Genomic DNA, 13,906 nt, shown 5'->3' on the forward strand with positions numbered 1-13,906 from the left:
TCCCTCTACCTCTGAGAGTCTAACCCTAAATCTCATCTTAGAACATAATAGACAAGATAAGATATTCAACAGGCATCTTAGACACAAAATGTTCCCACACCCCATAGCACTGAATGTAACACTGCTCCATAACCTTACTGATTTAATTAGCATATCTAAAGAAAGAATGTGTCAATCAGAAAGGGGATTTGCGATGGCACAGAGCAGAAATGAGAAGGCAAAAGAGCACTTTGGCTTCAGGTTTCCCTGGGGTCCAGAGGGGACAGGCCCTGCCTGGCCCATGAGAGCTCTAGGCAGCCTGGCAGACAAGTCCTTAAAGGGCAGATGGGCCATCCTGGCCATCACGAAGGGGTGCCCATACCCATTGGAACCTGCAGGTCCACCATACATAATAAGACTTCTTGAGTGTTCCTATACAGATGCACTGATTCCTTGTCTATTTAGGAAAACTTACCTTCCTACATTGTCTTTCAAACTGAATGAATGCATTGGCCTTCACTTTCGAACTTTCTGTTGGCCTTCACTTTCCAACCTTCTGCTGTGTGTGAGTTTAGATAATGTGACTTAACAGTCCTACGCTCCACAAGCTCATTGGACCAGTTTTAGACCTATGAGGCTGTGGATCAGTCCCGACATGGTGGTAAATTCACCAAAGGAAGCAAAAGGGAGGCTGGCTTCTGGATAACCAGGTAGCCACCATGTCTGGTAATTAGGCAACACTTCTCCATGCTGCTCTTTAACCCAGTCCAGAACACTAAGAGAAAATATTGCACATTGACTATATAGTCAGATTTTAGTCATCGTTAAGGGGATCCTTACAATGAATGCCTTTGGAAGCAGGAACTATTATTTCATTAATGAGGAAAATAAGAAGCTGATAGCAGCCCAAGGTCACATAATTTACAAATGCAAAAGCCAGATTTCAACCCCTAGACTGTTTACAAAGGTCATGCTAGGAAGTAACTTGGATCTCAGATCTCCACCAACTGGCCAGTATACCTAGCAACACTAGGAACCAAGGCAACCTTTCCAGAGGCTAGGTAATCTAGGACCAGAGTCTTGTCAAAACATATCAGGAGTGTGGATTCCTTGATAGCTTTCAACAGATAAAACACCTGTGGGGTCTATGCCCAGGTGCATTCCATAAGGAATGGGTGTGGTGGTCCTGACCCTTTCCATCCATCTCTTTGAAAAAAAAAAATCAGCTACTGTATTTGAAATAACCATTTACTTTTCTTCAATCTTTACCCAGGGAGCAAGCCTATGCCTAGGATTGGCTAATAATAACAGGAGCAGGAGTATCTCTTCTTACCAAGCAGAGTATTCCATTTAATCTTTTCAATATCTTGTAAAGTAGATTGGACAACCCACACACATACAACTTTAGTGAAGTATGGTATATGAAAGTCCTATTTATTCCGTGGGGCTGAGGTATAGCTCAGTGGTACAGCATGGGCTTAGCATGTGCAAGGCTGTAAGTTCAAAGTTCACCACCCCTCTAAAAATTGTATATATTCAAGATAGACAATGTGACTATATATATAATTTATATACAAAGTATAAGTATTCTACAAATTATATGTATTATATATATACAGATATAATTTTTTTGTGCCTTTACCTGGCTTGAACCCAGGGCCTCACATTCTTGCTTGCCTTTTTTCACTCAAGTCTCTGGTGCTTTACCACTTGAGCAATACCTCCACTTCTAGCTTTTTGCTGGTTAATTAGAGATAAGAGTTTCATGGACTTTTCTGCCTGGGCTGGCTTTGAACTGTGATTCTCAGATCTCAGACTCCTGGTTAGTTGGGCAGCCAGCAAAAACCATATATATCTATGTTTTATCTGTGTGTGTATATGTGTTTACTACATTCAAATTAATAATATATACACACTGCTGGGCGCTAGTGGCTCACGCCTGTAATCCTAGCTACTCAGGAGGCTGAGATCTGAGGATCGTGGTTCAAAGCCAGCCCGGGCAGGAAAGACCGTGAGACTCCTATCTCCAATAAACCACCAGAAAACCGGAAGTGGCGCTGTAGCTCAAGTGGTAGAGCGCTCGCCTTGAGCTGAAGAGCTGAGGGACAGTGCCCAGGCCCAGAGTTCAAGCCCCACGACCGACCAAAAAAAATAATAATAATAATATATACACACTATACAAAGTTACAGTGTGTGTGAGTCTTTATAGTAGAGACAAATTAAAAAATCTTTTTTTTTTATTTTGTAGTTTGAAATCAGGGTCTTGTACTGCTTGCTCAGCTGGTGGTCTACCAATTGAGCTATACCTCTATCCCAGCTTTATGCTGGTTCCTTTGGAGATGGAATCTCACAAACTTTTCTTCCAGGGCTGACTTCAAATTGTGATCCTCCAGATCTTTCTAAAGTGTCTAGGATTACAGGTGTGAGCCACTAGCCCTTGGATAAAAGATCTATTCTTACAGCAAATTACAAGTATATAATACAGTATTATTAACTATAATCACTAGGTTGAACACTAGATTCCCCAGAACTTATTCATCCTGTAACTGAAAGTTGACCTCTGACCATCTTTCCATCTTTTCCATGGCCCATCCTGGCATTTCACTATTTATACTCCCACATGCAAATGAGATGAGTATTTTTTCTGTTTTTGGCTTATTTTACTTAATATGAAGTCCTACAGTTTCATCCATGTTGTTGTAAATGATTTAATTTTCTTTACTTGTATGGTCAAATAATATTCTTGTATGCCTATATGATATTATAAATATGGATGCATGTGTCTATACATTTACATTTTCTTTTTCTTTCTTTCTTTCTTTTTTTTTTTTGCCAGTCGTGAGGCTTGAACTCTGAGCTTGGGCACTGTCCCTGAGCTCTTCAGCCCAAGGCCAGCACTCTACCACTTAAGCCACAGCATCACTTCCTATATTTACATTTTCTTTGTCCATTCTTTGTCTGTGGGACACAGGTTGTTTCCAGATTGTGACATAAAGTAGACATTTTGATCCTCACTTAAAGATGAAGAAACTGAATAGCCAATAAGGTTAAATAATCGAAGGCCACACAGCTAGAAGATGATGGCCCTGGAATTTGGATTTAGTTACCTATAGGAACTTCCTTAACCCAGGCTAGGTGAAAAAAGAGAAAAGAACAGCAATGGCTATCTCAAGTGGTTCTTGTGCACATTAAATGGGCTAACATACACAAAATAACTCAAAAAGAGCTCCATCTATAATGAAGAGGAATAGTCAATTTCCTTTCCTTTTTCATAAATAACTCCCTCTACCTTGAAGGTTCCTGGGAAGTGCTTCGAAGGCATTGAAATCAACCACAATCAAACCTTTCCCACCACTACTGAGCCCAGGAAGCAAAACAAAACGGAAGGAGCCAGGGTAATGGTGACACATGCCTATAAAAAATCCTAGTTACTCCGGAGGCTGAGATTTGAGAATTGTGTGTGTTTTGAAGCCAATCTGGTCAGACAAATCCCAGAGACTCTCATCTCAAATCACCAAGGCGGGGGAGGGGGGAGCTGGAAATGGAGTTGAGGCTCAAGCAGTAAGAATATTTTCTGAGTGGAAAAAGCCAAGCAAGAATGTGAGGCCCTGAGTTCAAGTCCCCAGACCAAAAGCAGGAATTCGCAGGTTTTAATGACCCCTGTGTTTTGGGTGTGGCTAATGAAATGTCTCCAGGAGCTCCAGGTCGCCTAGGCTCTTCATTTCCAGGAGACAAAGCTTCTCAGAGCCCTTATCAAAACGGGAAGGAAGGTCACTTTTCAACTCTTAAAAATTCAGGAAGTCTGCAGAGGCTCCACCCAGACAAGCCCGTATCCACGGGAGCTTTTCAAAAAGTGAAGGAGGTCCAGAATGTCTCCACTGGGCTTCTTCCTCTCATGTGTGTCTAACATGGGTCAGATGAATGGAAAAGAGGCCTAAGGGACCTCTTCCCCACCACGCACAGCACACCTTTAACGACCAGCTACCTCCTCCCACGTGAGGCGGGCCAGGTAGCCGGAGGAGCAGGGTTGGGGCAGCCGCCCACCTACCTGCGCACCACCAATCTGAGCGTCTTGTAGGATCCTTTCACCAGGGAAACGGCCTCGCTCCTGGAGCTGCTCAGCGCCACCTCATTGATGTGCACGACCTCGTCCCCAGCTCGCAGCTTGGAGCTCACCAAGTCAGCCTTGCCCCCTTCTTCGATCTGCTCAGGGAAGAGAGAGCACAGGTGAGCTTCCATCCAGCCTGGGGTGGGGTCCAGCGGCCCTGGGCCCTGCCTGGAGGTGTGCAGAGCTAATGGACAGACTGTGACCCCGCCCTCAGGCTTCCCCACATCCTCTGACGCTCAATACCGTGACTGTCCAGAGAGGGCGCTCACACGTATTTGGTTGAATGGATAAATGAATGTCCTTTCCAACCGAGGCCACTATTCCCAGATCCTAGGGAGGTCCCCTTCCCCTTACATATCCAACTTGCCAGGCCTACTTTGTTTACAAACTGAATTATATTTGTCCCATTTTTTGGTCCAAAATTTGAACGTATCGCCGGGCGCTGGTGGCTCACACCGGTCAGCCTAGCTACTCAGGAGGCTGAGATCTGAGGATCGCGGTTCAAAGCCAGCCCTGGCAGGAAACTCTGTGCGACCCTTATCTCCAATAAGTCTCAGAAAACCGGAAGCTGCGCTGTGGCTCAAGTGATAGAGTGCTAGCCTTGAACTGAAGAACTGAGAGACAGTGCCCAGGCCCAGAATTTAAGCCCCACGACTGAAAAAAAAAAAAAAATTGAATGTACCAAATAAGTACAGAGGTCTAGACAATGAAATATTATTCGGCTCTAAAAAGAAATGATATACCAAGTCCTGAAAAGAGATGGAGGGACCTGAAATGCATACTATCAAATGTAAGAAGCTAGTTTGAATAATAACATACCTGTTTGATTCTAATCCTATGATATTCCTTTTTTTTGTCTGTCCTGGGTCTTGAACTCTGGGCCTAGGCACTGTCCCTCAGCTCTTCAGCTAAAGGCTAACACTCTACCACTTGAGCCACAGTGCCACTTCCATTTCTGATTTTCTGAGTAATTTATTGGAAAGAGGATTCTCATAGACTTTCCTGCCAGGGCTGGCTTTGAACCATGATTCTCAGATCTCAGCTTCCTGAGTAGCTAGGAGTACAGGCGTGAGCCAGTGCACCAGACAGCTACTGTTTTTAAAAATCACATACCATGAAGATACTGCTATTCACCAGTAAATTAACATCCTGGCTATTGGCTGTACAATACTCTACAGTGTAAATATGACATGATATATTTAGCCAGCCTGTGTTGATGGCTATTTCTTCCTGCCTTTCTAGCCATTTCATCCTTTTAAGTTTTTCCACTATAAATTCCCTCTTGCCCTGGCACATTGAGCACTCGGACCTCAAGTCCACTACATGAGTAGCTCACAGTTCCCCACCTCAGCTGGATTCCTGAGCCACCTATAAAAATTGGAATAGACAATAATGGCAAGAGTACAGGCTGGGAAGGTGGCTCAGTGGTAGAGTACTTACCTTGCATGCATGAGGCCCTGGGTTCAATTCCTCAGCACCACATAAGCAGAAAAAGCCAGAAGTGGTGCTGTGGCTCAAGTGGTAGAGTGCTAGCCTTGAGCTGAAGAGCTGAGGGACAGCGCCCAGCCCCAGAGTTCCGGCCCCATGACCAACACTCCCCGCCCAAAAAAAAGTGATTAATAATGGCAAGAGTAAGTGTTCTGGCTGGGTATGGTAGCACATGCCTATTATCTTGGCACTCAGGAGACTAAAGCAAGAGGGTTGAAAGTTTAAAGCCAACCTGGCCTATATAGCAAGACCTTGTCTCAAACCAAACAAAATAATTGTGGATTCTGTGAAGCTAGACTCTATATGGCCATCTCTGATCCGCTCTGTAGGTTGAGCAGGCTATTGACTGATGGATTGATTGATGGATGGATGGATAGATGGATGGTTTGTACCACTACAGGGGCTTGAACATAGGCAACTAAGTTGTTCGTTGGCTTTTCTACTCAGGGCTAATGCTTTACCACTTGAGCCACACTTCAACATCTAGCATTTTGCTAGTTAATTGGGGATAAGAGTTTTTCCATGGCTGGCTTTGAACCATGATCTTCAGATCTCAACCACCTGAGTAGTTAGGATTATAAGGCATGAATATAAGGCATAAACCACTGGCACGGGCTTAGGTTATTTAACTTTGATGTGCCTCTGTTTACACTTGCATAAAATGGAAATATTTGTAGCATATATCATAGAATTTGATAAGTTCATGCAAGTAAAGTGTTTAAACAGTGGCTGGAACATAATATGTATTTGGTAAAGCTTAGCTATAATTACTATAACATTGACGTCAAATTTAACTTCCATCCTCACCAAGGCTTTCCCAACCACTCTTCTATACACACTCCTTCAAGAAATAATTTCTGCTGGGCGCTGGTGGCTCATGCCTGAATCCTAGCTACTCAGGAGGCTGAGATCTGAGGATCATGGTTCAAAGCCAGCCCAGGCAGGAAAGTCTGTGAGACTCTTCTCTCCAATAAACCACTAGAAAACTGGAAGTGGCGCTGTGGCTTAAGCGGTAGAGCACTTGCCTTGAGCTGAAGAGCTGAGGGACAGTGCCCAGGCCCAGAGTTCAAGCCCCATGACCGACAAAAAAAAAAAAAAAAGAAAGAAGAAAAAGAAATAATTTCTCAGACTGGGGATGTAGATCAGTGGGAAAGTGCTTGACCAGTACACACAAAATCCTGAGTTTGTTCCCCAGCACCAAAAGAAAGAAGGATGAAGAAGAGAAAGAATAGGAAGGAAAGGAGAAAGGGGAAAAATACCTTTCTTTCTCTTATTTGTGCGTGTGTGTGTGCGCGTGTGCGTGTGTGTGTATGTGTGCGTGTGTGCGTGTGTGTGTTGGGGATGGAATTCCAGCCCCTACTATTACCTGTTTTGATTCCCATGTCTCCCTGCTCTGTCTCAGTGATACATTCTATCTCAGGGTTTTTACTTAAAGATGACTTTTCCATCTTTTCTCTACCATGGGTATTTTGCATAGGCCTCTATCTTGTATTTTCAGTTTCTTGTTCTCTCTTTCTTTTTTTTCTGCCAAATGCTGCTCTTCTGTTGAGCAAGATCTCATCAACCCAGACAGGTCTCATCTGCCTTCTTCCCCTTCCTCCCTCCCTACTGGCTCTACCTCTCCCTGTCCTCCTCTGAATGCCTGTTTTGAGACAAGTCTCAAGCCCAAGTGCACTGTCACATGTATTTCCGGGCCTCATCTTCCCCTGTAGCTTTTAAACTGAGGTCAGAAACGTGGGCCACGCTCATTCTTTCTTTCATCTCACACATAGGGTTGGAGCATCTACCTTGGCCAAATACTGCTCTAGGCCTGGGGAAATATCAATGAAGGAAACAGACTGGATGTAATCTTTTCTTTCCTGGAGTTGACACACTAGTATATTTTCAGCATACCTTATGTCTTTGAATTGAAGCCTGCTCTGATCTCTCTAAGTGACATGGGTGATCTTATATGAAAGATGCATCTTCTCTGATATCTGTTTCTTTACCTTAAATGTGGGAGTAGCAAGGCAAGCAAGTGAGGGTTACAGCAAAGAAGGCTCAGAAAGTTCCTTTCACATAGCAGGAGCTCCAAAGAAGCGTGCTTCATAAAATTGCATGGTTTTATTTGTTGTTGTTTGTTTTGGTTTTTTTTTTTTTTTTTTTGGGCGGGGGGAGGGTTGGTGCTGGTTTTGAAGCTTGAACTCAGTGCCTGGGCACTGCTTTTGAACATTTTTGCTCAAGGCTAGTATCTACCGCTTGAGCCACAACTCCACTTTTTTGGTAATTAATTAGAGAGAAGAGTCTCACGGGTTTCCTTTTCCAGGCTGGCTTGAACCAGGATCCTCCAATCTCAGCCTTCTGAGTAGCTAGGATTGCAGGCATGAGCCACAGGCACCCACAAATTACATGGTTTTGTTTAGTAAAGTGTATTACCTTTTTGACTGTTTCTACTACAGTAGCACCTCCAGAGACCAAGGGAGGAAAAGTACTGGAAAAAGAGGAGGGTTATTTTCTTAAAGTCAAAGGAGATTTCACCTGGTTTATAAATGAAACAGGAGCTGTTCTCTCCCTCGGAAGGATGTATTTGTTTTGGAGAGAGGTCCCTGGGCAGGAAACTGCCCAGTAACACCCCAAGGATCAGAGCTGCAGCTTTGGAAAACCAAGACACACCGGATGTACTTGATTTACTGCACCTCAGGAGGAAGGATCTGACCACAGCTGTGGGACAGCATCACGCTTCACTGAAGCAACCTCTGCCACTCAAAGAGTTCACAGACTTCTTTGGAGGTAATTAAAAAGTTGGTGTTTTGTTTCTATGTGCTTTACTAATAGCCTGCCTCTTCTTGGAGAAGATTTAAGGCAACATCTTAGAAATATGAAAGAATAAAAGAAGAAATTGAGGTAACTCAAGCAAAAAGAAACACGTAATAAAAGGCAAGATTGACTGCAAGAAATGCATTCGGGATGTCCACTGTCTATCTAGGGGATCATTTTCCACATTTTCCCAGTTTCAAGGTCTGGAGGCAGAGGTTTCCTAATTCAAAAACACTCACTAGGGCTAGGAAGGTGGCTTAGTGTTAGAGTGCATCTAGCATACATGAAGCCCTGGGTTCCATTCCTCACTACCACATACATAGAAAAAGCTATAAGTGGCACTGTGGCTCAAGTGATAGAGCACTAGCCTTGAGCAAAAACAAGCTCAGGGACAGTAAGTGCCCAGGCTCTGAGTTCAAGCCCCAGGACTGCCCAAAACAAAAACAAAACAAAAAAAACCCCACTCACTAAGCCCAGCACTGGTGGCTCATACCTTTAATTCTAGCTTCTCAGGAGGCTGAGATCCAAGGATCATGGTTTGAAGCCAGCCTGGGAAGAAAAGTCCATAAGAATCTTATCTTTGATGCTAAATTGTATTCAAAAGCTGGAAATGGAGCATGGCTAAAAGTGAGAGTGCCACTCTTGAGAAGAAAACACCAAGTGAGGGTGCAAGGCTCTGGGTTCAAGTCTCCACACACTGAAAAAACAACTCAGTAGATAAGATGAAGTCCCCACTCAACAGCCTTGCAGCTTAGCAGTAACTTCATCTCTGGCTCTCCCTTTAAGGCCTTTGCAGTCAGCCTGGATGTAGGACAGCCAACAACCAGCAACAAACTAAACTGCAAATCAGTTAACTTGAATATCCTCCAAATTTGGTTAACTATAAAGAATAAAACACCAAGCGATCTTAAAATTTGGTCAAGAAGTTGAAGTTAAAAATAGTCAACCTAGGGACTGAAAAGGTGGCTCAGTGGTAGAGCGCTTGCCTTGCATGCATGAGGCCCTGGGTTCGATTCCTCAGCACCACATAAACAAAAAGAAAAAAGCCGGAAGTGGCACTGTGGCTCAAGTGGTAGAGCGCTAGCCTTGAACTGAAGAGCTGAGGGACAGCGCCCAGGCCAAGAGTTCAGGCCCCACTACTGGACTCAAAAAAAAAAAAACAAAAACAAAAACAAAAATAGTCAACCTAGGGGCTGGGAAGGTGGCTCAGTGGTAGTAGTAGTAGTGCTTGTCTAGCATGCATGAAGCCCTGGGTTCGATTCTTAACAGAAAAAGCCAAAAGTGGCCCAAGTAATACAGTGCTAGCTCAGAGATAGTGCCCAAGTCCTGAGTTCAAGCCCCAGGACTGGCGAAAGAAAGAAAGAGAGAAAGAAAGTAAGAGAGAAAGAAAGAAAGTCAATCTGGTTTATTTTTCATTTTGAGGATCAGCACAAGGTTGTCATCATAATTTTTTTAAACTAAGGTTAAATAAAGCTAGTAGTGGGGCTCAAGTGGTAGAACCCCTGCCTAGTAAGCCTGAGACTATAAGTTCAAATCCTAGTACCTACCACCAAACAATCAAATCAACAAAAGGAAGGCTAAATACATTTATTTGTTTTGATTTTCAACTTTATATGATCAAAAATCATATTTTGGTCCCTATTTTTAAGTAAATTCCCTGAGACTTTTTTTGTTTTCGGACACCAACTTCTTGCAGACAATACAAGCTGGAGTGAGACATGATACAAATTTCACTGTAAGTATCTTAGAGGCCAAAGCAAGCAAACAAACAAACAAAAACCATGCTCTGAGAGAAAATTCTTCAGGGCAGAACCATACAAAAAGAAAATTGGGGATTTGCTGGGGACGATGACACTGAAATCTACTATTGATAAAAGACACAGCCCCAGAGCTTCCAAGGAGTTCAAAAGACAGAGTCCAGTCTTTGTAAATAGCTTTGTGTTTGGCTTATAACAGCATCACGTGCTATGTGCCCAGTGAACACAGTGATGTCATTAGTGTTGTTTAACCAGAATTCCTGCTTCTTCCTCGGCTGCAGAGGAAATGTTCCTCTTCTCTGAGTGGGAGGCTGCAGCCCTCCTACTTGGGTGGAACCATGAAACTATTTCTCCTCAATGTGTTTTGAACAGTATCGCAGGTGTCACCTCCACCTCTCCAGTCCTCCTTTCCCTTTGACATGGGGACTGACGATTTGCAATGCTGCTCTGCAAGGCTCTGCTGTAATGCAAAGCTCTGAGCCACAAGAGCTGCTGCCTTGTAGCAACTGGATGGACCTGTGGACAGAGCAAGAATTATGGCTATGCACTGTGACTAGGGGCTAGGTACTGTAGCTCACACCTTTAATACCAGCTGCTTGGAAGGTGAAGATCAGGAGGGTTGTGGTTTGAGGCTAGCCCAGGCAAAAGTGGAATGAAGGCTCCTCATCTCAGCAGAAAGTGCTCATTATGGTAACATCTAGCTACAGTGGAAAGTATAAATGGGAGGACCAAAAGTCCATGCGAAAATCAAGACGCTATCTCAAAAATAATCAGAGCAAAAAGGAATAGACTCCAGGAGTGACTCAAGCAGTGACTCAAGCCTTGAGTTCAAACCCAGTACTGCCAAAAAGAAAAGGAAACATTTTTAAAAAGGAGAGACTTACCCCATAAAGGTATAAGCCATTGAGATCCCTTTTCTCCATTCCATTCAGATCAAAAACACTTTCACTGTAAAGGCATCATTTATAATGCATACAACTCTTCAAATAATTTCAGGCTTACTTAGCATATTTTACCCATTCCCAGGAAAGATCCCTGAATTGCCTTAAGTTCTTTACATTTAGGTCCTAATGTTTTCAGTCCTTTGACTGAAATTCTGCTGTTTTTATTCATGGAAAGGAATATATTCTTTATATGCAACACGTCTGCATACAGCAAATTTATAAAACATTTTATAACAGGGCTGGGAATTTGGCTTAGTGGTAGAGTGCTTGCCTAGCATGCATGAAGCCCTGGGTTCAATTCCTCAGTACCACATAAACAGAAAAAGCCAGAAATGGCACTGTGGCTCAAGTGGTAGAGTGCTATCCTTGAGCAAAAGAAGCCTAGGCGGGCTGGGAAGGTGGCTCAGTGGTAGAGTGCTTGCCTTGCATGCAGGAGGCCCTGGGTTCGATTCCTCAGCACCACAAAAGCAAAAAGAAAAAAAGCCGGAAGTGGCACTGTGGCTCAAGTGGTAGAGCGCTAGCCTTGAGCTGAAGAGCTGAGGGACAGCGCTCAGGCCCAGAGTTCAAGCCCCACGACCGGACCCAAAAAAAAAAAAGAAGCCTAGGCCCTGAGTTCAAAGCCCCAGGACTGGGAGAAAAAAAAAAATCATGAAGTATATATTATAGATTTTATTTATTTTCCCAAGACCCATGCTCTCTGTTGACATGGTTAGTGAAGAGTCCTCCTTTTATTATTTTTAAATTATTTATTTATTTATTTGTTGGTCGTAGGACTTGAACTCAGCCTGGGCGCTGTCCCTCAGCTCCTCAGCTCAAGGCTAGTGCTCTACCACTTGAACCATGTGTTTTATAATAATATACAGAAAGTCTACTTTTTATCACCAAATAGGAATAGGGTGTAAGGGACACTAGATATACACATAGGCATACACATAGACAGATACCCTATCTCATTTTATGTAACAAACTGCAAATCTTACTCCATAAAATCTATAGCAAAGTTGCTGTCATATTACAAGCTAGGTTTCACTCTTATCTATTTTTCTTTTTGCCAACACCATGGCTTGCACTCAGAACCTCACATTCTACTCAGCTGGTTTGCTCACAGCTGGCGCTCTATCACTTTAAAAGAAATCAAAAGAGCAAAGAAACGTATGGTATAAGCCACACCCCCAGTCTAGTATTTTGCTGGTCGATTGGAGATGGAGTCTCTCAAGCCCTCATTTGAGGGCTTGCCTCAAACTGTGACCTTCCATATCTGAGTAGCTAGGATTACAGGCATGAGCCACTAGTGCCCAGTTTAGTCTACCCTATTTTAAGTGTTTTATCATAACCCAACACACACAAAAGAAACTGCTTTAGCTATGAGATCTCTAGCATTTAAGAAAAAGATTACTATGTAAAAAAATGGAATAATTTATTCTAAGAGGAGTTTCACAAATGCCTAATTGTTCAGTGTTAGGCCAGAAAGTCTGCTTCCTAAGGAGAAGTCCACTTGGCCAAAGAATAAAGGTGACACCAATTCATCTTAAAATATTTTGTTTTTCCAACATTTTCCTGATGTTTTTTTTTTTACTTTTAAGACATAGCCTTCCTTGCAGTCCAAACTGACCTTGAACTCACAATTCTCTTCCTCATCATCTTGAGTGCCTTGGATTACAGGAATATGCCACCACACCCAGCTCCCTCATGTATTTACATTAATGATACTGAGAAGTTTTGTAGTTTCACAGCATTGACTTTAATGTTAGTATCGGAACTTGGCTGGCAACAAGCAAAAGTGTCATATAACAACTGTGGATACTAATCCTACCGTCTCAGAGGGATTGACTCCTTTGTCTTTGCCAAAGAATTCTCAGGGGTGGCTGAGCTAGAAGGAAGCGGGGTAAGAAAACTAACAAGGAGGTATGCAAGGCTCCCCTCATGTCAAAGTATTCTATTAGTCATCGTTCTGAGCCACTAATGTTTTTACAAGTGGCAGGACATTCTGAAGGTCAGAAACCCAAGCAGCAACAGGCAAAAGGATTTATTCACTCTGCAGTTCTCAATAGTTTGTTTCCTTTTCTCCATTTGCCACAGATTCTCATGTCCAGATCCTGCCCCTTGCTTAGAAGTGATGTGACCTTCAACACATTCTTTCATCACTCTAGGCCTGTTTTACTTTGCATGAGATAAAAAATACTTACATCTTAGGATTGTTATGAGGATTAAATAAATTAGCATTTAGAAAAATATCTTCTTACATATGTCCAATAAGTGCTGGCAACTTTGTCTTTTTGTCTTCTCTTCAACACATTAGGAATATGACTTCCTCCTTTCTATATTTTTATACTTCACGGGGTTATTGTCAAGAGTAAGATCGTGAACATTTTATAAAACACCTGGATTTTTTTTCCTTTTTTGTAGTGCTGGGGATTGAACCCAGGATCTCAGGTATGCTAGACAGGTGCTCTCCTACGGAGCCACATCACCAGCCCACTATAAACTTTAGCAAAATGTAACCAGTACAGTAGAGCAAATAAGTACAGTAAACCTATGCCAGTGTAGAGGTCAGCTTGATCATTTCAACTAGCCTTGGATGGCTCTGATGAGATGTGGGGCCCTGAAATGCTGGGAGCTGGGGATATAAGAGTAGAAGCAGAGAAGTGGAGCTGTGGCTCAAAGTAATAGAGCAGTAGTCTTGAGCAAAAATGCACAGAGATAGTGCCCAGTCTTCAAGTTCAAGCCCCACAACTGACAAAAGAAAAAAAAAAGCACAAGATGAGTAGAAGCAGGTAAGAGAAGCCTAGGAGAGGATTTGCAGAAGAGACCTGATTAGAGATTCACAACCAATC

General features: G+C 42.9%; 1 protein-coding gene across 2 annotated transcripts in view; it reads right to left on the minus strand.

The window, feature by feature from the left end:
* Window positions 1–13,906, minus strand: part of Shroom3 (shroom family member 3) — a 310,920-nt gene that overhangs the window by 210,817 nt on the left and 86,197 nt on the right. For both annotated transcript variants that reach the window (XM_070012980.1, XM_070012979.1), the window contains exon 2: window positions 4,028–4,182. In XM_070012980.1, the coding sequence (XP_069869081.1) occupies window positions 4,028–4,182 (155 nt within the window). The remainder of the gene's footprint in view (window positions 1–4,027; window positions 4,183–13,906) is intronic.

This window comes from Dipodomys merriami, unplaced genomic scaffold (assembly GCF_024711535.1).
Source record: "Dipodomys merriami isolate MVZ:Mamm:240054 unplaced genomic scaffold, mDipMer1.0.p SCAF_9, whole genome shotgun sequence".
Taxonomy (NCBI): Eukaryota; Metazoa; Chordata; class Mammalia; order Rodentia; family Heteromyidae; genus Dipodomys; species Dipodomys merriami.